The sequence below is a fragment of the Panulirus ornatus genome, chromosome 19 (assembly GCF_036320965.1).
Source record: "Panulirus ornatus isolate Po-2019 chromosome 19, ASM3632096v1, whole genome shotgun sequence".
In the NCBI taxonomy this organism is placed as follows: domain Eukaryota; kingdom Metazoa; phylum Arthropoda; class Malacostraca; order Decapoda; family Palinuridae; genus Panulirus; species Panulirus ornatus.
In genome coordinates, this window is record NC_092242.1 from 22,585,730 (window position 1) to 22,610,540 (window position 24,811).

The 24,811-nt window shown below is 41.8% G+C and overlaps 1 protein-coding gene across 1 annotated transcript in view; it reads right to left on the reverse strand.

Moving 5' to 3' along the window:
- The window catches only part of g (adaptor-related protein complex 3, delta 1 subunit-like garnet), a 468,686-nt gene that overhangs the window by 278,764 nt on the left and 165,111 nt on the right, over positions 1-24,811 (reverse strand). Inside the window, exons 7-8 of the mRNA XM_071673747.1 lie at positions 15,392-15,441; positions 15,033-15,082 (exon numbers count right to left, since the gene is read on the reverse strand). Coding sequence (XP_071529848.1) covers positions 15,033-15,082; positions 15,392-15,441 — 100 coding nt within the window. The remainder of the gene's footprint in view (positions 1-15,032; positions 15,083-15,391; positions 15,442-24,811) is intronic.

Genomic DNA, 24,811 nt, shown 5'->3' on the forward strand with positions numbered 1-24,811 from the left:
GTAAGGTTATTTAATGTATGTATGACTCATGGTGAGGTGCCTGAGGATTGGCGGAATGCCTGCATAGTGCCATTGTACAAAGGCAAAGGGGATAAGAGTGAGTGCTCATATTACAGAGGTATAAGTTTGTTGAGTATTCCTGGTAAATTATATGGGAGGGTATTGATTGAGAGGGTGAAGGCATGTACAGAGCATCAGATTGGGGAAGAGCAGTGTGGTTTCAGAAGTGGTAGAGGATGTGTGGATCAGGTGTTTGCTTTGAAGAATGTATGTGAGAAATACTTAGAAAAGCAAATGGATTTGTATGTAGCATTTATGGATCTGGAGAAGGCATATGATAGAGTTGATAGAGATGCTCTGTGGAAGGTATTAAGAATATATGGTGTGGGAGGCAAGTTGTTAGAAGCAGTGAAAAGTTTTTATCGAGGATGTAAGGCATGTGTACGTGTAGGAAGAGAGGAAAGTGATTGGTTCTCAGTGAATGTAGGTTTGCGGCAGGGGTGTGTGATGTCTCCATGGTTGTTTAATTTGTTTATGGATGGGGTTGTTAGGGAGGTAAATGCAAGAGTTTTGGAAAGAGGGGCAAGTATGAAGTCTGTTGGGGATAAGAGAGCTTGGGAAGTGTCAGTTGTTGTTCGCTGATGATACAGCGCTGGTGGCTGATTCATGTGAGAAACTGCAGAAGCTGGTGACTGAGTTTGGTAAAGTGTGTGGAAGAAGAGAGTTAAGAGTAAATGTGAATAAGAGCAAGGTTATTAGGTACAGTAGGGTTGAGGGTCAAGTCAATTGGGAGGTGAGTTTGAATGGAGAAAAACTGGAGGAAGTGAAGTGTTTTAGATATCTGGGAGTGGATCTGGCAGCGGATGGAACCATGGAAGCGGAAGTGGATCATAGGGTGGGGGAGGGGGCGAAAATTCTGGGGGCCTTGAAGAATGTGTGGAAGTCGAGAACATTATCTCGGAAAGCAAAAATGGCTATGTTTGAAGGAATAGTGGTTACAACAATGTTGTATGGTTGCGAGGCGTGGGCTATGGATAGAGTTGTGCGCAGGAGGATGGATGTGCTGGAAATGAGATGTTTGAGGACAATGTGTGGTGTGAGGTGGTTTGATCGAGTGAGTAACGTAAGGGTAAGAGAAATGTGTGGAAATAAAAAGAGCGTGGTTGAGAGAGCAGAGGAGGGTGTTTTGAAGTGGTTTGGGCACATGGAGAGAATGAGTGAGGAAAGATTGACCAAGAGGATATATGTGTCGGAGGTGGAGGGAACGAGGAGAAGAGGGAGACCAAATTGGAGGTGGAAAGATGGAGTGAAAAAGATTTTGTGTGATCGGGGCCTGAACATGCAGGAGGGTGAAAGGAGGGCAAGGAATAGAGTGAATTGGAGCGATGTGGTATACCGGGGTTGACGTGCTGTCAGTGGATTGAATCAGGGCATGTGAAGCGTCTGGGGAAAACCATGGAAGGCTGTGTAGGTATATATATTTGCGTGTGTGGACGTATGTATATACATGTGTATGGGGGGGGGGTTGGGCCATTTCTTTCGTCTGTTTCCTTGTGCTACCTCGCAAACGCAGGAGACAGCGACAAAGTATAAAAAAAAAAAAAAAAAAAAAAAAAATATATATATATATATATATAACGAGGAGAAGAGGGAGACCAAATTGGAGGTGGAAAGATGGAGTGAAAAAGATTTTGTGTGATCGGGGCCTGAACATGCAGGAGGGTGAAAGGAGGGCAAAGAATAGAGTGAATTGGATCGATGTGGTATACCGGGGTTGACGTGCTGTCAGTGGATTGAATCAAGGCATGTGTATGGGGGTGGGTTGGGCCATTTCTTTCGTCTGTTTCCTTGCGCTACCTCGCAAACGCGGGAGACAGCGACAAAGCAAAAAAAGAAAAAAATAGAAAAATGTGTCTGATGACAGAGTGGCAGATATAGGGTGTTTTGGTCGAGGTGGTGTGCAAAGTGAGAGGGTTAGGGAAAATGATTTGGTAAACAGAGAAGAGGTAGTAAAAGCTTTGCGGAAGATGAAAGCCGGCAAGGCAGCAGGTTTGGATGGTATTGCAGTGGAATTTATTAAAAAAGGGGGTGACTGTATTGTTGACTGGTTGGTAAGGTTATTTAATGTATGTATGACTCATGGTGAGGTGCCTGAGGATTGGCGGAATGCGTGCATAGTGCCATTGTACAAAGGCAAAGGGGATAAGAGTGAGTGCTCAAATTACAGAGGTATAAGTTTGTTGAGTATTCCTGGTAAATTATATGGGAGGGTATTGATTGAGAGGGTGAAGGCATGTACAGAGCATCAGATTGGGGAAGAGCAGTGCGGTTTCAGAAGTGGTAGAGGATGTGTGGATCAGGTGTTTGCTTTGAAGAATGTATGTGAGAAATACTTAGAAAAGCAAATGGATTTGTATGTAGCATTTATGGATCTGGAGAAGGCATATGATAGAGTTGATAGAGATGCTCTGTGGAAGGTATTAAGAATATATGGTGTGGGAGGAAAGTTGTTAGAAGCAGTGAAAAGTTTTTATGGAGGATGTAAGGCATGTGTACGTGTAGGAAGAGAGGAAAGTGATTGGTTCTCAGTGAATGTAGGTTTGCGGCAGGGGTGTGTGATGTCTCCATGGTTGTTTAATTTGTTTATGGATGGGGTTGTTAGGGAGGTAAATGCAAGAGTCCTGGAAAGAGGGGCAAGTATGAAGTCTGTTGGGGATGAGAGAGCTTGGGAAGTGAGTCAGTTGTTGTTCGCTGATGATACAGCGCTGGTGGCTGATTCATGTGAGAAACTGCAGAAGCTGGTGACTGAGTTTGGTAAAGTGTGTGGAAGAAGAAAGTTAAGAGTAAATGTGAATAAGAGCAAGGTTATTAGGTACAGTAGGGGTGAGGGTCAAGTCAATTGGGAGGTGAGTTTGAATGGAGAAAAACTGGAGGAAGTGAAGTGTTTTAGATATCTGGGAGTGGATCTGTCAGCGGATGGAACCATGGAAGCGGAAGTGGATCATAGGGTGGGGGAGGGGGCGAAAATTTTGGGAGCCTTGAAAAATGTGTGGAAGTCGAGAACATTATCTCGGAAAGCAAAAATGGGTATGTTTGAAGGAATAGTGGTTCCAACAATGTTGTATGGTTGCGAGGCGTGGGCTATGGATAGAGATGTGCGCAGGAGGATGGATGTGCTGGAAATGAGATGTTTGAGGAAAATGTGTGGTGTGAGGTGGTTTGATCGAGTAAGTAACGTAAGGGTAAGAGAGATGTGTGGAAATAAAAAGAGCGTGGTTGAGAGAGCAGAAGAGGGTGTTTTGAAATGGTTTGGGCACATGGAGAGAATGAGTGAGGAAAGATTGACCAAGAGGATATATGTGTCGGAGGTGGAGGGAACGAGTAGAAGAGGGAGACCAAATTGGAGGTGGAAAGATGGAGTGAAAAAGATTTTGTGTGATCGGGGCCTGAACATGCAGGAGGGTGAAAGGAGGGCAAGGAATAAAGTGAATTGGAGCGATGTGGTATACAGGGGTTGACGTGCTGTCAGTGAATTGAATCAAGGCATGTGAAGCGTCTGGGGTAAACCATGGAAAGCTGTGTAGGTATGTATATTTGCGTGTGTGGACGTGTGTATGTACATGTGTATGGGGGGGGGGTTGGGCCATTTCTTTCGTCTGTTTCCTTGCGCTACCTCGCAAACGCGGGAGACAGCGACAAAAAAAAAAAAAAAAAAAAAAAAAAAAAAAATATATATATATATATATATATATATATATATATATATATATATTTTTTTTGCTTTGTCGCTGTCTCCCGCGTTTGCGAGGTAGCGCAAGGAAACAGACGAAAGAAATGGCCCAACCCACACCCATACACATGTATATACATACGTCCACACACGCAAATATACATACCTACACAGCTTTCCATGGTTTACCCCAGACGCTTCACATGCCTTGATTCAATCCACTGACAGCACGTCAACCCCGGTATACCACATCGCTCCAATTCACTCTATTCCTTGCCCTCCTTTCACCCTCCTGCATGTTCAGGCCCCGATCACACAAAATCTTTTTCACTCCATCTTTCCACCTCCAATTTGGTCTCCCTCTTCTCCTCGTTCCCTCCACCTCCGACACATATGTCTCTTGGTCAATCTTTCCTCACTCATTCTCTCCATGTGCCCGAACCATTTCAAAACACCCTCTTCTGCTCTCTCAACCACGCTCTTTTTATTTCCAAACATCTCTCTTACCCTTACGTTACTTACTCGATCAAACCACCTCACACCACACATTGTCCTCAAACATCTCATTTCCAGCACATCCATCCTCCTGCGCACAACTCTATCCATAGCCCACGCCTCGCAACCATACAACATTGTTGGAACCACTATTCCTTCAAACATACCCATTTTTGCTTTCCGAGATAATGTTCTCGACTTCCACACATTCTTCAAGGCTCCCAGAATTTTCGCCCCCTCCCCCACCCTATGATCCACTTCCGCTTCCATGGTTCCATCCGCTGCCAGATCCACTCCCAGATATCTAAAACACTTCACTTCCTCCAGTTTTTCTCCATTCAAACTCACCTCCCAATTGACTTGACCCTCAACCCTACTGTACCTAATAACCTTGCTCTTATTCACATTTACTCTTAACTTTCTTCTTTCACACACTTTACCAAACTCAGTCACCAGCTTCTGCAGTTTCTCACATGAATCAGCCACCAGCACTGTATCATCAGCGAACAACAACTGACTCACTTCCCAAGCTCTCTCATCCCCAACAGACTTCATACTTGCCCCTCTTTCCAAAACTCTTGCATTCACCTCCCTAACAACCCCATCCATAAACAAATTAAACAACCATGGAGACATCACACACCCCTGCTGCAAACCTACATTCACTGAGAACCAATCACTTTCCTCTCTTCCTACACGTACACATGCCTTACATCCTCGATAAAAACTTTTCACTGCTTCTAACAACTTACCTCCCACACCATATATTCTTAATACCTTCCACAGAGCATCTCTATCAACTCTATCATATGCCTTCTCCAGATCCATAAATGCTACATACAAATCCATTTGCTTTTCTAAGTATTTCTCACATACATTCTTCAAAGCAAACACCTGATCCACACATCCTCTACCACTTCTGAAACCACACTGCTCTTCCCCAATCTGATGCTCTGTACATGCCTTCACCCTCTCAATCAATATCCTCCCATACAATCTACCAGGAATACTCAACAAACTTATACCTCTGTAATTTGAGCACTCACTCTTATCCCCTTTGCCTTTGTACAATGGCACTATGCATGCATTCCGCCAATCCTCAGGCACCTCCCCATGAGTCATACATACATTAAATAACCTTACCAACCAGTCAACAATACAGTCACCCCCTTTTTTAATAAATTCCACTGCAATACCATCCAAACCTGCTGCCTTGCCGGCTTTCATCTTCCGCAAAGCTTTTACTACCTCTTCTCTGTTTACCAAATCATTTTCCCTAACCCTTTCACTTTGCACACCACCTCGACCAAAACACCCTATATCTGCCACTCTATCATCAAACACATTCAACAAACCTTCAAAATACTCACTCCATCTTCTCACATCACCACTACTTGTTATCACCTCCCCATTTGCGCCCTTCACTGAAGTTCCCATTTGCTCCCTTGTCTTACGCACTTTATTTACCTCCTTCCAGAACATCTTTATATATATATATATATATATATATATATATATATATATATATATATATATATATATATGTATATATATATATATATATCTTTTCTTTCTTTTAAACTATTCGCCATTTCCCGCGTTAGCGAGGTAGCATTAAGAACAGAGGACTGGGCCTTTGAGGGAATACCCTCACCTGGCCCAATTCTCTGTTCCTTCTTTTGGGGGAAAAAAAAAAAAAAAAAAAAAAAAAAATCATTATTTTTTTCATAATTACCCGAGGTCAATTTTCTATATATTTCTTTGTAAAGGTTGCTGCAGCCTAAATCTGTGTTACTTCCAGTGGCAGGGAATTGCAGACTCCTTTGGAATGAGAAGTTCTCTGATTAGACTGTGCTTTAAGTGATACAGCCTCGCCAAAGGTGACTTCACATGCAGTGTAACTCCATTTCCGGTAAAATGTAAATTTGATATTTTCTATAATTAAAGTCCTGGTGTTATCTAGGACTCCTTTCAGAGGCTTTTCCTGGCCAGGGCTGCCCTACTTTTAGTAGCAAGGAAATGTGGACTCCTTTGGAGTGAGAATTTTTTTTAATAAACCTGCACCCCCAATGGTACAGCTTTGCCAAAGTTATACTTGTGGTGTAACTTCAAACATGTGGAGTAGTGAAGTAAAACCTATAGAGTATTTATATACATATTTATTTATCATTTATTTTGCTTTGTCGCTGTTTCCCGTGTTAGTGAGGTAGTGCAAGGAAACAGATGAAAGAATGGCTCAACTCACCCACATACACATGTATACAGATACACATCCACATACGCAAATATACATACCTATACATCTCAACGTATACATATATATACACACACAGACATATACATATATACACATGTACATAATTCATACTGTCTGCTTTTATTCATTCCCATCGCCACCCCACCACACATGAAACTGAAAACCCCTCCCCCCCCCTCATGTGTGCAAGGTAGCGCTAGGAAAAGACAACAAAGGCCTCGTTCATTCACACTCAGTCTCTAGCTGTCATGTAATGATGCACCGGAGCCACGGCTCCCTTTCCACATCTGGGCCCCACAGAACTTTCCATGGTTTACCCCAGATGCTTCACATGCCCTGGTTCAATCCATTGACAACACGTCGACCCCGCTATACCACATTGTTCCAATTCACTCTATTCCTTGCACGCCTTTCACCCTCCTGCATGTTCAGGCCCCGATCACACAAAATCTTTTTCACTCCATCTTTCCATGTAAAATTTGGTCTCCCACTTCTCCTTGTTCCCTCCACCTCCGACACATATATGCTCTCGGTCAATCTTTCTCACTCATTCTCTCCATGCGACCAAACCATTTCAAAACACCCTCTTCTCCTCTCTCAACCACACTCTTTTTATTTCCACACATCTCTCTTACCCTATTATTACTTACTCGATCAAACCACCTCACACGACATATTGTCCTCAAACATCTCATTTCCAGCACATCCACCCTCCTGCGCACAACTCTATCCATAGGCCATGCCTCACAATCATATAACATTGTTGGAACCACTATTCCTTCAAACATACCCATTTTTGCTTTCCGAGATAATGTTCTTGACTTCCACACATTCTTCAAGGCTCCCAGAATTTTCGCCCCCTCCCCCACCCTATGATTCACTTCCGCTTCCATGGTTCCATCCGCTGCCAGATCCACTCCCAGATATCTAAAACACTTTACTTCCTCCAGTTTTTCTCCATTCAAACTTACCTCCCAATTGACTTGACCCTCAACCCTACTGTACCTAATAACCTTGCTCTTATTCACATTTACTCTTAACTTTCTTCTTTCACACACTTTACCAAACTCAGTCACCAGCTTCTGCAGTTTCTCACATGAATCAGCCACCAGCGCTGTATCATCAGCGAACAACAACTGACTCAATTCCCAAGCTCTCTCATCCACAACAGACTTCATACTTGCCCCTCTTTCCAAAACTCTTGCATTCACCTCCCTAACAACCCATCCATAAACAAATTAAACAACCATGGAGACATCACACACCCCTGCCGCTATCCTACATTCACTGAGAACCAATCACTCTCCTCTCTTCCTACACGTACACATGCCTTACATCCTATATAAAAACTTTTCACTGCTTCTAACAACTTGCCTCCCACACCATATATTCTTAATACCTTCCACAGAGCATCTCTATCAACTCTATCATATGCCTTCTCCAGATCCATAAATGCCACATACAAATCCATTTGCTTTTCTAAGTATTTCTCACATACATTCTTCAAAGCAAACACCTGATCCACACATCCTCTACCACTTCTGAAACCACACTGCTCTTCCCCAGTCTGATGCTCTGTACATGCCTTTACCCTCTCAATCAATACCCTCCCATATAATTTACCAGGAATACTCAACAAACTTATACCTCTGTAATTTGAGCACTCAATCTTATCCCCTTTGCCTTTGTACAAAGGCACTATGCAAGCATTCTGCCAATCCTCAGGCACCTCACCATGAATCATACATACATTAAATAACCTTACCAACCAGTCAACAATACAGTCACCCCCTTTTTTGATAAATTCCACTGCTATACCATTCAAACCTGCTGCCTTGCCGGCTTTCATCTTCCGCAAAGTTTTTACTACCTCTTCTCTGTTTACCAAATCATTTTCCCTAACCCTCTCACTTTGCACACCACCTTGAACAAAACACCCTATATCTGCCACTCTATCATCAAACACATTCAACAAACCTTCAAAATACTCACTCCATCTCCTTCTCACATCACCACTACTTGTTATCACCTCCCCATTAGCCCCCTTCACTGAAGTTCCCATTTGCTCCCTCGTCTTACGCACTTTATTTACCTCCTTCCAAAACATCTTTTTATTCTCCCTAAAATTTAATGATACTCTCTCACCCCAACTCTCATTTGCCCTCTTTTTCACCTCTTGCACCTTTCTCTTGACCTCCTGCCTCTTTCTTTTATACATCTCCCACTCACTTGCATTTTTTCCCTGCAAAAATCATCCAAATGCCTCTCTCTTCTCTTTCACTAATAATCTTACTTCTTCATCCCACCACTCGCTACCCTTTCTAATTAACCCACCTCCCATGCTTCTCATGCCACAAGCATCTTTTGCGCAAGCCATCACTGCTTCTCTAAATACATCCCAATCCTCCCCCACTCCCCTTACCTCCTTTGTTCTCACCTTTTTCCATTCTGTACTCAGTCTCTCCTGGTACTTCATCACACAAGTCTCCTTCCAAAGCTCACTTACTCTCACCACTCTCTTCACCCCAACATTCTCTCTTCTTTTCTGAAAACCCCTACAAATCTTCACCTTCGCCTCCACAAGATAATGATCAGACATCCATTCAGTTGCACCTCTCAGCACATTAACATCCAAAAGTCTCTCTTATGCACACCTATCAATGAACAGGTAATCCAATAACGCTCTCTGGCCATCTCTCCTACTTACATATATATACTTATGTATGTCTCGCTTTTTAAACCAGGTATTCCCAATCACCAGTCCTTTTTCAGCACATAAATCTACAAGCTCTTCACCATTTCCATTTACAACACTGAGCACCCAAGGTATACCAATTATTCCCTCAACTGCCACATCACTCACCTTTGCATTCAAATCACCCTTTACTATAACCCGGTCTTGTGCATCAAAACCACTAACACACTCATTCAGCTGCTCCCAAAACACTTGCCTCTCATGATATTTCTTCTCATGCCCAGGTGCATATGCACCAATAATCACCTATCTCTCTCCATCAACTTTCAGTTTTACCCATATCAATCTAGAGTTTACTTTCTTACACTCTGTCACATACTCCCACAACTCCTGTTTCAGGAATAGTGCTACTCCTTCCCTTGCTCTTGTCCTCTCACTAACCCTTGACTTTACTCCCAAGACATTCCCAAACCACTCTTCCCCTTTACCCTTGAGCTTTGTTTCACTCAGAGCCAAAACATCCAGGTTCCTTTCCTCAAACATACTACCGATCTCTCCTTTTTTCTCATCTTGGTTACATCCACACACTTAAGACACCCCAATCTGAGCCTTCGAGGAGGATGAGCACTCCCCGCGTGACTCCTTCTTCTGTTCCCCCTTTTAGAAAGTTAAAATACAAGGAGGGGAGGGTTTCTTCCCCCCACCCCCTCTCCAATCCCATTTAGTCGCCTTCTACGACACGTGAGGAATGCATGGGAAGTATTCTTTCTCTTCTATCTCCAGGGATAGGGGAGAGGGGAGAAAGAATACTTCCCACGTATTCTCTGCGTGTCGTACAAGGCGACTAAAAGGGGAGGGAGTGGGGGGCTGGATATCCTCCCCTCTCGTTTTTTTTTTTTTCTGTTTTTCCAAAAGCTGGAACACAGAAGGGGGCCAAGTGAGGATATTCCCTCAAAGGCCCAGTCCTCTCTTCTTAACGCTACCTCGCTAACACGGAAAATGGCGGCAAAAAAAAAAAAAAAAAAAAAAAAAAAAAAAAAAAATATATATATATATATATATATATATATATATATATATATATATATATATATATATATATATATATATATTTTTTTTTTTTTGTCGCTGTCTCCTGCATTTGCGAGGTAGCGCAAGGAAACAGACGAAGGAAATGGCCCAACCCACCCCCATACACATGTATATACATACGTCCACACACGCAAATATTCATACCTACACAGCTTTCCATGGTTTACCCCAGACGCTTCACATGCCCTGATTCAACCCACTGACAGCACGTCAACCCCGGTATACCACATCGATCCAATTCAATCTATTCCTTGCCCTCCTTTCACCCTCCTGCATGTTCAGGCCCCGATCACACAAAATCTTTTTCACTCCATCTTTCCACCTCCAATTTGGTCTTCCACTTCTCCTCGTTCCCTCCACCTCCGACAAATATGGAGAATGGAGAAAAACTGGAGGAAGTAAAGTGTTTTAGATATCTGGGAGTGGATCTGGCAGCGGATGGAACCATGGAATGGAGAATGGAGAAAAACTGGAGGAAGTAAAGTGTTTTAGATATCTGGGAGTGGATCTGGCAGCGGATGGAACCATGGAAGTGGAAGTGGATCATAGGGTGGGGGAGGGGGCGAAAATCCTGGGAGCCTTGAGAATGTGTGGAAGTCGAGAACATTATCTCAGGAAGCAAAAATGGGTATGTTTGAAGGAATAGTGGTTCCAACAATGTTGTATGGTTGCGAGGCGTGGGCTATGGATAGAGTTGTGCGCAGGAGGATGGATGTGCTCGAAATGAGATGTTTGAGGATAATGTGTGGTGTGAGGTGGTTTGATCGAGTAAGTAACGTAAGGGTAAGAGAGATGTGTGGAAATAAAAAGAGCGTGGTTGAGAGAGCAGAAGAGGGTGTTTTGAAATGGTTTGGGCACATGGAGAGAATGAGTGAGGAAAGATTGACCAAGAGGATATATGTGTCGGAGGTGGAGGGAACGAGAAGTGGGAGACCAAATTGGAGGTGGAAAGATGGAGTGAAAAAGATTTTGTGTGATCGGGGCCTGAACATGCAGGAGGGTGAAAGGAGGGCAAGGAATAGAGTGAATTGGATCGATGTGGTATACCAGGGTTGACGTGCTGTCAGTGGATTGAATCAGGGCATGTGAAGCGTCTGGGGTAAACCATGGAAAGCTGTGTAGGTATGTATATTTGCGTGTGTGGATGTATGTATATACATGTGTATGGGGGTGGGTTGGGCCATTTCTTTCGTCTGTTTCCTTGCACTACCTCACAAACGCGGAAGACAGCGACAAAAAAAAAATATATATATATATAAATACATATAATGGAAAGGATCACAATTTTGTGCGTGATCAAGTGTATTCCTATGAGTCCACGGGGAAAATGAAACACGATAAGTTCCCAAGTGCACTTTCGTGTAATAATCACATCATCAGGGGAGACACAAGAGAGAAATATAACAGTCAGTTAATATAAAACAAAGAGATATAGCTAGGATGCAATTTGGTAAACATGCGATTGTCCAAGACTGTCAACTAGCATATCATAAACTTATCATTTTACAAATTTCAACAATAAAGTTATCTAACTTGTATGGACCATCACTAATATTAAGACTATTATTCTTTGTGTATTTAATAATAGAAGATTCAATGACATTTCTCGTGGTAATAAGAGTTAAGATTTAATAACTGAGATGGCATTGCTCCAGTCAATACAATGATCTTAGTTTTTAACGTGATTTAACAAGGCATTTGATTTTTGTCCTGTTCTTATACTATATTTATGTTGCTTAAGTCTAACAGAAAGATCCTTACCAGTCTGCCCAACATACTTAACACAATTTCTACATGGCACTTATAGATGCACCCCTGATTAAGATACTCTTTATAGTATTACTGTTGCTAAAGGCAACATTTACATTAAAGGATTTAAGCAACATGGGAAGTAAAGAAAATTATCATTAAAAGGGAGAACTAAAAGATCCTTGGTGTCAATGGGAGGTTTGGGCTCAAATCTATGTTCCTTAGGACATTACATATTTGCAGTCCAGAGTATAATGATGATGAGTTTGAGAAGATATATTCTATTGGATCTAAGTTAAACTACCCTAGATCTTTCATTGATAAATCCCTTAAGTTAGCAAAGAAATCATTTTATAGAGTTGAGCCCAAACCTCCTATTGACACCATCTATGAATCTGGAGAACGCATATGATAGAGTTGATAGAGATGCTCTGTGGAAGGTATTAAGAATATATGGTGTGGGAGGCAAGTTGTTAGAAGCAGTGAAAAGCTTTTATCGAGGATGTAAGGCATGTGTACATGTAGGAAGAGAGGAAAGTGACTGGTTCTCAGTGAATGTCGGTTGCGGCAGGTGTGTGTGATGTCTCCATGGTTGTTTGATTTGTTTATGGATGGGGTTGTTAGGGAGGTGAATGCAAGAGTTTTGGAGAGGGGCAGGTATACAGTCTGTTGTGGATGAGAGGGCTTGGGAAGTGAGTCAGCTGTTCTTCGCTGATGATACAGCGCTGGTGGCTGATTCGGGTGAGAAACTGCAAAAGCTGTTGACTGAGTTGGTAAAGTGTGTGAAAGAAGAAAATCGAGAGTAAATGTGAATAAGAGCAAGGTTATTAGGTACAGTAGGGTTGAGGGACAACTCAACTGGGAGGAGTTCGAATGGAGAAAAACTCGAGGAAGTGAAGTGTTTTAGATATCTGGGAGTGGATCTGGCAGCAGACAGAACCATGGAAGTGGAAGTGAGTCACAGGGTGGGGGAGGGTATGAAGGTTCTGGGAGTGTTGAAGAATGTGTGGAAGGCAAGAACATTATCTCGGAGCAAAAATGGGTATGTTTGAAGAAATAGTGATTCCAACCATGCTATATGGTTGCAAGGCATAGGCTATATGTAGGGTTGTGCAGAGGAGGGTGGAGGTGTTGGAAATGAGATGTTTGAGGACAATATGTGGTGTGAAGTGGTTTGATTGAGTAAGTAATAATAGGGTAAGAGAAATGTATGGTAATAAAAAGAGTGTGGTTGAGAAAGCAGAAGAGGGTGTATTGAAATGGTTTGGACACATGGAGAGAACGAGCGAGGAAAGACTGACAAAGAGCATATACGTGTCTGAGGTGGAGGGAACAAGGAGAAGTGATAGACCAACTTGGAGGTGGAAGGATGAAGTGAAAAAGATTTTGAGCGATCGGGGCCTGAACATACACGAAGGTGAAGGACATGCAAGGAATAGAGTGAATTGGAACATGCAAGGAATAAAGTGAATTGGAACAATGTGGTATATTGGAGTGGACATGCTGTCAATGGATTGAACCAGGGCATGTGAAGCATCTGCGGTAAACCATTGAAAGTTTTGTGGGGCCTGAATGTGGAAAGGGTGCTGTGGTTTTGGTGCATTACACATGACAGCTAGAAACTGAGTGTGAGCACATGTGGCCTTTGTCTTTTCTTAGCGCTACCCCATGCTTGCGTGGGGGGAGGGGGATGCCATTTCATGTGTGGCAGGGTGGCGAGAGCCCCACAAAGATAGACGGGACTCTTGAGACATGAATGAGTATTCTTTCTCACATTCTTTTAAGTAACACCAAAGTAAATTAGCCTTCTTTAAAATCTAGGATAAACTCATGGGCACACTTTACTAATTTTGGTCTTCCATCTAAACAGTATGCCTGCATGGAATCTCTCTCCTTCGTAATACAAAATACACTTTCCTGGGTATCATTCTGGTACTTGAAGTTTAGTTTTCACTGTCATGTACCATGGTTCTAACCTTTGAGGGTGACATACCCAGAGCTCAACCTATGTACACTGCACACTCACCTGACTCCATATGCCTAATAACATCCAATTTCACAAAGTAATGGATTGATATGGCTTCTAGTGCAGGAGTACTTGCAAAAATTATTCCATTCATGCTTAAGGATTTCTTGAAAATTGGGTGAAAAAATACTGTACAATAAATACAAAAAGCACCAGATGCTGACAGCAAGGTGAAACATGAGACTGAGACAAAAGCAGCCCAGTGTACCACTCCCAAGGAGCACAGGTGATAACATCACTTTTTCATTGGTGAGAAAGTGATACGTTGTTGCTTTCACATTCTCAGGCAGGTGGGTGAAGCTGAGGCAACATTGGCACACTTAGTGCATGATCTGAAATGATGTTATGTCACTCCCACACAACACTCAGAATACTGTTCCCTAACGTAACAACATTCTACCACAAAAATGCAAATAAGACGACATGAATCAGTGACCTGCTGCACAATACTACAGATACCTTTGTATGGTCTTTAAACAGAAATTAACGTCCAAAACAGGCAGTAAACATGCAACTCATAAGAGAACATTGAAGCTTATATATGGGGTCACATCATCACAGATTTTGAATCGTATATACACAGTAAGAACTATGGTCAGAACCTCTTAATGATATCATCCGGTAACCACCACAGTGATGACATGAATATATTAAACATATAGATCAAAATGGATATTGAAGAAAATATAATGAAAAAGGCCACTGGGGTAAAATAATCAGGCAGTAAACAAATACTGAGAAAGCAATGATAAGGAAAGGAACATCAGTGTGTGTAAAACTGGAAGGAAAGTAACAGAAAAGAGGAAAATGGGAAGCTTTTAAACTAATGAACAACTGTCAGACCAATTCATGTTTAAAAGCAGTATAAAAAGGTAACCAATATAAACTATACAATTAGTCCTTTCCTATAAGAAATAAAATGCAATACTTTCTTATATAATACTCGGAATAAAAACAATAGCATGCAGACACAAAGTATGTAATGTACCTGTATGGAGGCGTTGTGGTTTGGCATCCCTGAAGAAATAGAAATGAGCACTGTATGAAGACATGGGGAGAGAAAGAAAGAACAGGTCAGTACACATACAAACAAAGACTATTTCAAGTCTCAATATGACACAATACAAGAAAATATTCTGAAGCTTAGTAAAGTAAATCTAACCCAAAATTTCAATATATGAAGATTTCTAAAACTAAATAATACATCAAACTTTTTCTAAATTAAGACTTTAAGGCATCTGACAGCATAAAGCAATTCACCAAGTAGAACAGCTACTGCAATAACACAACCAAGCACACATTAAACTAAAAACAAAACCAAATCTAATACATAATAAACCCACATACCAGCAATGACGGTGTTGATACACTCATAGAGAAGGGACATGGCCGAAGTACTGGAGATATGAGATATCAAATATTAGATTAAAATATTTGCCAAATAACTTAGTACATTTATCTAATATCAAAGCAAAATCCTTCCTTCACAATATAATACTCTCAATACTCATATATACAATTAAGTATATACCTAAATGATACATCTTTTTTATACCTGTTACCATTCCTTGTCACTGCAAGGTAACATCAGGAACAAATGAGCAACAGCCCACTCATTCACATCCACTCTCTAGATGTCATGTTTAATGTATGAAAAGCACACACACCCATCCACAGTCAAACTTCAATGAATATTCCATAGTATTGCAGTGGAATTTATTAAAAAAAGGGGGTGACTGTATTGTTGACTGGTTGGTAAGGTTATTTAATGTATGTATGACTCATGGTGAGGTGCCTGAGGATTGGCAGAATGCGTGCATAGTGCCATTGTACAAAGGCAAAGGGGATAAGAGTGAGTGCTCAAATTACAGAGGTATAAGTTTGTTGAGTATTCCTGATAAATTATATGGGAGGGTATTGATTGAGAGGGTGAAGGCATGTACAGAGCATCAGATTGGGGATGAGCAGTGTGGTTTCAGAAGTGGTAGAGGATGTGTGGATCAGGTGTTTGCTTTGAAGAATGTATGAGAGAAATACTTAGAAAAGCAAATGGATCTGTATGTAGCATTTATGGATCTGGAGAAGGCATATGATAGAGTTGATAGAGATGCTCTGTGGAAGGTATTAATATATGGTGTGGGAGGCAAGTTGTTAGAAGCAGTGAAAAGTTTTTATCGAGGATGTAAGGCATGTGTACGTGAAGGAAGAGAGGAAAGTGATTGGTTCTCAGTAAATGTAGGTTTGCGGCAGGGGTGTGTGATGTCTCCATGGTTGTTTAATTTGTTTATGGATGGGGTTGTTAGGGAGGTGAATGCAAGAGTTTTGGAAAGAGGGGCAAGTATGAAGTCTGTTGGGGATGAGAGAGCTTGGGAAGTGAGTCAGTTGTTCGCTGATGATACAGCGCTGGTGGCTGATTCATGTGAGAAACTGCAGAAGCTGGTGACTGAGTTTGGTAAAGTGTGTGAAAGAAGAAAGTTAAGAGTAACTGTGAATAAGAGCAAGGTTATTAGGTACAGTAGGGTTGAGGGTCAAGTCAATTGGGAGGTAAGTGTGAATGGAGAAAAGCTGGAGGAAGTAAAGTGTTTTAGATATGTGGGAGTGGATCTGGCAGCGGATGGAACCATGGAAGTGGAAGTGAATCATCGGGTGGGGGAGGGGGCGAAAATCCTGGGAGCCTTGAAGAATATGTGGAAGTCGAGAATATTATCTCGGAGAGCAAAAATGGGTATGTTTGAAGGAATAGTGGTTCCAACAATGTTGTATGGTTGCGAGGCGTGGGCTATGGATAGAGTTGTGCGCAGGAAGGTGGATGTGCTGGAAATGAGATGTTTGAGGACAATGTGTGGTGTGAGGTGGTTTGATCGAGTAAGTAAGGTAAGGGTAAGAGAGATGTGAGGAAATAAAAAGAGCGTGTTGAGAGAGCAGAAGAGGGTGTTTTGAAATGGTTTGGGCACATGGAGAGAATGAGTGAGGAAAGATTGACCAAGAGGATATATATGTCGGAGGTGGAGGGAACGAGGAGAAGTGGGAGACCAAATTGGAGGTGGAAAGATGGAATGAAAAAGATTTTGAGTGATCGGGGCCTGAACATGCAGGAGGGTGAAAGGCGGGCAAGGAATAGAGTGAATTGGATCGATGTGGTATACCGGGGTTGACGTGCTGTCAGTGGATTGAATCAGGGCATGTGAAGCGTCTGGGGTAAACCATGGAAAGCTGTGTGGGGCCTGGATGTGGAAAGGGAGCTGTGGTTTCGGGCATTATTGCATGATAGCTGGAGACTGAGTGTGAACGAATGGGGCCTTTGTTATCTTTTCCTAGCGCTACCTCGCACACGAGGGGGGAGGGGGATGGTATTCCATGTGTGGCGAGGTGGCGATGGGAATGAATAAAGGCAGACAGTGTGAATTGTGTGCATGGGTATATATGTATGTGTCTGTGTGTATATATATGTGTACATTGAGATGTATAGGTATGTATATTTGCGTGTGTGGACGTGTGTGTATATACATGTGTATGGGGGTGGGTTGGGCCATTTCTTTCTTCTGTTTCCTTGCGCTACCTCGCAAATGCGGGAGACAGCGACAAAGCAAAAAAAAATAAAAAAATAAAAAAAAATATTCTCCAAACTGTTCATATGGCCTACTTCAGCCTACTGACAGAACATACCCCCTATGTACCACAAAACTCTATTTCATTCTATCCCATGCATGCTTCTCACCCTCCTAAATGTCCAGGCCCTTATAACTCAAAGCCTGTATCATTCCATCTTTGTCTCAGTATCCTCATCCATCTTGCTCCCTCTGCTTCTACCGCAAATCTCCACCATGCCAGTCTCTCTATACTAATCCTCTCCATATGTCCAACCATTTCACCACATCCTAATCAGATTTCCTAATCATACTCCACTCACTACCACACCCCTTTCAAGTTGGGGAGTCCTTAATGAGAGATCAACTCCATTAGTTTTGTGCTACGGGTAATACGAGAAAAAACCTGTGCTTTCCAAAGGCCAAGGTTGAGGATGTTCTGAGGAAGTTCGATGACATTATCCCAAATTATTATGACATGAATTTCGTTGTCCAGGTAGGAATCAATAAGGAAGTCAGATAAATTATAGTGAAATAAAAGGCTCTCATTTTTAAGTTTAAAGAAAGTTGTAAGAAGTTAATAATACTGAGAATGCTGCCTAGACACAAAAACAATTCCTGCAAACCCACTCAAATGCTAGGATAAACAGAAGAGTTGAGGCTCTCGGAAGGATGAGAGAAAATGTGTTTTATATCAACCTACTGAATATTTTAGCTATAATAAAAATCTCTCTGCTAGGGATGGATTTCACTTAATCATTATCAGGGAAGCTCACTTTGGAGGAGTGTTGGATAAAAAAATATCCACCTCATTTTTTATTGAAACAGACAAGTTCGATATCCAGTACTTTAGAAAACAAAAAGAAGAAACCATGATGATAGGGAACATGACAAGATAGGTCAACTAGAGATCACAAATTAGGTGCAAGTAATGAACTAGGAACATAGCAAACATGGCAGAGTATGAAAGCTTGAGGTCACTTCCCAGACAGGGGTAGAGAACAAGGTAGGTAAGGAACATGGCAAGACAGATCAGCATAAGGTCACTATCCAAGCATAAGTAGGGAATGAAGCGAGTAAGGAAAAAAGAACAGCAGGGTAACTTAAGGTCACTTCCTTGGAAGAGACAGAGAAGAAGGCACATAGGGAACAGGCCAAGACAGGTCAAATTGAGGTCAAGGATAAGTGCACATAAACGAACTTCCCTTCCCAGTGCTTTGAGCACATATACCTGTAATAAACTTATAAACTGGGCTTAGACAACTAATTCCCAATGCCCCCATAAATTGCAAAGCAAAAGTAACATTCTAAACACAAAACATAGGTGAATTAATTCAAATGGTAATAACATATGATACAGCACCCAAAATTAATATTACTGCAGTCTCAGAAACATGGTTAAACACGAAATATAAACATCTACTCATCAAATTTTCAATAATTGGTGAAAAACCATTCACAAAACATTGTTTGTACAAGGCTGGTAGTGGTGTACTAAATCATGTTGAAAACAGCCTTGCCCTTGATGTTAAAATAAGCAAGATAGATGTCAGCCTTATGGTTCTCCGTACACTGATATAACCAACAAATGTAAAATATCTGTTTTGGAAACGCAAAAAAACCTCTTCAAAGGCACTGCCCCAAAACCATGAGAAATATTCCCTTGAAACACATATATCAGGACTCTCCCTAATCTTGTTAATCTGGTAAGGAGGCATCAGCTCTGCTCACCCTTTACAAGCAATCCATAGGTGATTTATAGTTTCGTACATCCTTTACAAACAACCCATAGGAGATCTAAGCAGATCATTCATCATATGGGCCAGCCCTAAGCCAAACAGCAACTGCCAACAGAGAAAGAAAAAGGAAACAGGACAGGGTGAGAAAACCAGATAAAACTGCTCATACAGCACTGTCTCAGAGGAAAAAGTTTTTCATATTTTTATACTGCATTACTGTACACTCCTCTGCAATATGTCCCAAAAGCATGAGAGCATCTAACACGAAAGGTGAGCATTAAAAAACTTTCAGATAAGACGAAAACCAAGGCAAAACTAAATACTTAAAATGGTGAGTCACAGAACCAGTGGAAATTGATTCTGAAGGATGAATCTTCAATCAGAAAAGTAGATCCACAATGTCTAAACATATGTTCTCTTTGAAAACAAAGGAAATAGAGAGCCAACTACCTTTTTATTATATTTCCTCCAATGGAAGGTTTCTGAGACACCACATCCTCTCTCATCACCACTACTTACCACCACTCCCTCCCTCCCTGACTACCACAACACTCCTTCCCAAGTCATCACACCATCCTTCACCATGACCACTCCTTCCCCCCTTAGACACTAAACCCTGAAAAATGCATTTATTTCTTAATGCTTTAACTACTCATCCCCCAAGATTTCCTCTTCATATCTCCTATATTGCTGACACAACTTTCCTATTCTAGAATAAAATATTTTCCAGAAGACATTTCACTCCAGCTGCCATCAATTTCTATCCTTCCAAAGATATGGATAAATCAGTGACAAATATGTATGGGGGTTAGAAGTCATGCATCTAGCAACTACCACGCCATGCCAAGATCATGGGGACAGACAGAGAGGAGCCTTTTCTTAGTAAAGAAATACATTTTCTGTACATATTATCATATTCATATAATTCTAGCTGCCACATAAAACATGAACTACCCATAGTTATTAATCTTTAAAAAAAAAAAAAAAATCTGGCAATGGGGATTCAAAACATACATATAAAAGACTTCAAACCAAAGTTAGATTTTTTTTAGCAACATAAGATAATTCAGTCCAAGAAGCATTGTAAGTACTTACAGAGAGAGATGGGTGATTACTGGTGCTTATGCACCTGGTCATGTTTTGGCAGCAGCTGAGTGAGTGTGTCAGCAGCTTTGGTGCACGGAACCAGGTATTAGTGATGTGGTGATTTAAATGCAAAGGTGAGTAATGTGGCAGCTCAGGGTATAATTGGTGCACATGGGGGTATTCAGTGTTGTGAATGGAAATGGTGAGGAGCTTGTGGATTTGTGTTCTGAAAAAAGACTGGTGATTGGGAATACCTGGATTAAAAAGAGAGATATACATAAGTACATACGTGAGTAGGAGAGATGGTCAAAGGGCATTATTAAACTACATGTTAATTGATAGGCATATAAAGGAGAGACTTTTGGGAGCTAATGTGATGAGAGGGGCAGCTAGTGGAATGTCTGATCATTATCTTGAGGAGGCAAAGGTGAAGATTTGTGAAGGTTTTCATAAAAGAAAAGAAAATAATGGGGAGAAAAGAGAGGTGAGAGTAAGTGAGCTTTGAAAGGAGTCTTGTGTGAGAAAGTACCAGGAGAGACCAAGTGTAGAATGGCAAAAGGTGAGGGCAAATGATGTGAGGGGAGTGGGTGAGGAATGGGATATATTTTGGGAAGCAGTGATGGCATATGCAAGGGTACAAGGGGGAAAGTGATAACAGATAGTGATGAAGTGAGAAGGAGATGGAGTGAGTATTTTGAAGGTTTGTTGAGGGTGTTTGATGCTAGAGTACCAGATGTAGGGTGTTTTGGTCCAGGTGGTGTGCGAAGTGAGAGGGTTCTGAAGAATGGTGTGGTTAAGAGAAAAGAGAAGTGAAAGCTTTGCGGAAGATGAAATCAGACAAGGCAGCGCACTGGGATGGTAATGCAGTAGAATATATTAAGAAAGGGGGTGACTGCGTTGTTGACTGGTGGAAAAGGATAATCAATGTATGTATGGATCATGGTGAAGTGCCTGAGAATTGGCAGAATGCATGCATAGTGCCAATGAACAAAGGCAAAGGGGATAAAGGTGAGTGTTTAAACTACAGAGGCATAAGTTTGTTGAGTATTCCTGGGAAACAGTATGGGGGGGTATTGATTGAGGCATGTAGAGAGCATCAGACTGGGAAGGAGCAGTGTGGTTTCAGAAGTGGTAGACGATGCATGGATCAGGTGTTTGCTTTGAAAAATACATGAGAAATACATGGAAAACCAGATGGATTCTTATATAGCATTTATAGATCTGGAGAAGGCATATGACTGGGGTGAAAAAGACGCTTTCTGAAAGGTCTTAAGAGTATATGGTGTGGGAGGTAAGCTGCTAGATGCACTGAAAAGTTTTTATCAATGATGGAAGGCAAGAGTACAAATAGGAAGAGAGGAGAGTGATTGGTTCCCCATGAAAGTCAGTCTGCATCACAATTATGTGATGTCCCCATGGTAGTTTAATATGTTTATGGAATGGTTGGTTAAGGAGGTAAATGCAGGAGTTTTGGAGAGAGGGGTGAGTTTGCAGTATGCTGGGGATAAGAGAGCCTGGGAAGTGAGTCAGTTATTGTTCGCCTATGATACAGCTCTGGTGACTGATTTGAGTGAGAAACTGCAGAGGTTGGTGACTGAGTTTGGAAAAGTAAGTGAAAGGAAAAAGTTGAGAGTAAATGTGCATAAGAGAAAGGTTCTATGCTTTTGGAGAGTTAAGGGACAAGTTGATTGGGATGTAAGTTTGAATGGAGAAAAAACTGGAGGGAGTGAAGTGTTTTAGATATCTGGGAGTGTACTTGGCAGCAGATGGAACCATGGAAGCAGAAGTGAGTCACAATGTGTGGGAGGAGGCGAAGGTTTCGCAAGTGATGAAGAGTATGTGGAAGGAGACAACATTATCTCGGAGGAAAAATGGGTATGTTTGAAGATATGGTAGTTCCAACAATGTTATATGGTTGAGAGGCATGGGCTACAGATAGGGTTGTACAGAGGAGGGTGGATGTGTTGGAGATGAAATGTTTGAGGACAATATGTGGTGTGAGGTGGTTTGATCGAGTAAGTAATGAAAGGGTAAGACCGATGTGTAGAAATAAAAAGAGTGAGGTTGAGAGAGCAGAATAGGGTGCATTGAAATGGTTGGACATATGGAGAGAATGAGTGAGGGAAGACTGACAAAGAGGATATATGTGTCAGAGGTGGAGGGAACAAGGAGAAGCAGGAGACCAAACTGGGCATGTGAAGCATCTGGGGTAAACCATGGAGTGGTCTGTGGGGCAAGGATGTGGTTAAGGAGCTGTGGTTTTGGTGCATTACACAACAGCTAGAGACCAAGTGTGAATGAATGTGACCTTTTTTTATCTGTTTTCTTGGTGCTACCTCGATGAAGCGAGGGGAACGATGCTGCTTCCTGTGGGGTTAGATAGCAACAGGAATGGATGAAGGCAGGAAAGGATGAAAATGTACATGTGTATAAATGTGAATGTCTGTGTATGTGTATGTATATGTATGTATATGTTATGTTTTTTTTTTTTTTTTTTGCTTTGTCGCTGTCTCCCGCATTTGTGAGGTAGCGCAAGGAAACAGACGAAAGAAATGGCCCAACCCACCCCCATACATATGTATATACACACGTCCACACACGCAAATATACATACCTACACAGCTTTCCATGGTTTACCCCAGACGCTTCACATGCCTTGATTCAATCCACTGACAGCATGTCAACCCCGGTATTCCACATCGCTCCAATTCACCCTATTCCTTGCCCTCCTTTCACCCTCCTGCATGTTCAGGCCCCGATCACACAAAATCTTTTTCACTCCATCTTTCCACCTCCAATTTGGTCTCCCTCTTCTCCTCGTTCCCTCCACCTCCGACACATATATCCTCTTGGTCAATCTTTCCTCACTCATTCTCTCCATGTGACCAAACCATTTCAAAACACCCTCTTCTGCTCTGTCAACCACGCTCTTTTTATTTCCACACATCTCTCTTACCCTTACGTTACTCACTCGATCAAACCACCTCACACCACACATTGTCCTCAAACATCTCATTTCCAGCACATCCATCCTCCTGCACACAACTCTATCCATAGTCCACGCCTCGCAACCATACAACATTGTTGGAACCACTATTCCTTCAAACATACCCATTTTTGCTTTCCGAGATAATGTTCTCGACTTCCACACATTCTTCAAGGCTCCCAGAATTTTCGCCCCCTCCCCCACCCTATGATCCACTTCCGCTTCCATGGCTCCATCCGCTGCCAGATCCACTCCCAGATATCTAAAACACTTCACTTCCTCCAGTTTTTCTCCATTCAAACTCACCTCCCAATTGACTTGACCCTCAACCCTACTGTACATAATAACCTTGCTCTTATTCACATTTACTCTTAACTTTCTTCTTTCACACACTTTACCAAACTCAGTCACCAGCTTCTGCAGTTTCTCACATGAATCAGCCACCAGCGCTGTATCATCAGCGAACAACAACTGACTCACTTCCCAAGCTCTCTCATCCCCAACAGACTTCATACTTGCCCCTCTTTCCAAAACTCTTGCATTCACCTCCCTAACAACCCCATCCATAAACAAATTAAACAACCATGGAGACATCACACACCCCTGCTGCAAACCTACATTCACTGAGAACCAATCACTTTCCTCTCTTCCTACACGTACAAATGCCTTACATCCTCGATAAAAACTTTTCACTGCTTCTAACAACTTGCCTCCCACACCATATATTCTTAATACCTTCCACAGAGCATCTCTATCAACTCTATCATATGCCTTCTCCAGATCCATAAATGCTACATACAAATCCATTTGCTTTTCTAAGTATTTCTCACATACATTCTTCAAAGCAAACACCTGATCCACACATCCTCTACCACTTCTGAAACCACACTGCCCTTCCCCAATCTGATGCTCTGTACATGCCTTCACCCTCTCAATCAATACCCTCCCATATAATTTACCAGGAATACTCAACAAACTTATACCTCTGTAATTTGAGCACTCACTCTTATCCCCTTTGCCTTTGTACAATGGCACTATGCATGCATTCTGCCAATCCTCAGGCACCTCACCATGAGTCATACATACATTAAATAACCTTACCAACCAGTCAACAATACAGTCACCCCCTTTTTTAATAAATTCCACTGCAATACCATCCAAACCTGCTGCCTTCCTGGCTTTCATCTTCCGCAAAGCTTTTACTACCTCTTCTCTGTTTACCAAATCATTTTCCCTAACCCTCGCACTTTGCACACCACCTCGACCAAAACACCCTATATCTGCCACTCTATCATCAAACACATTCAACAAACCTTCAAAATACTCACTCCATCTCCTTCTCACATCACCACTACTTGTTATCACCTCC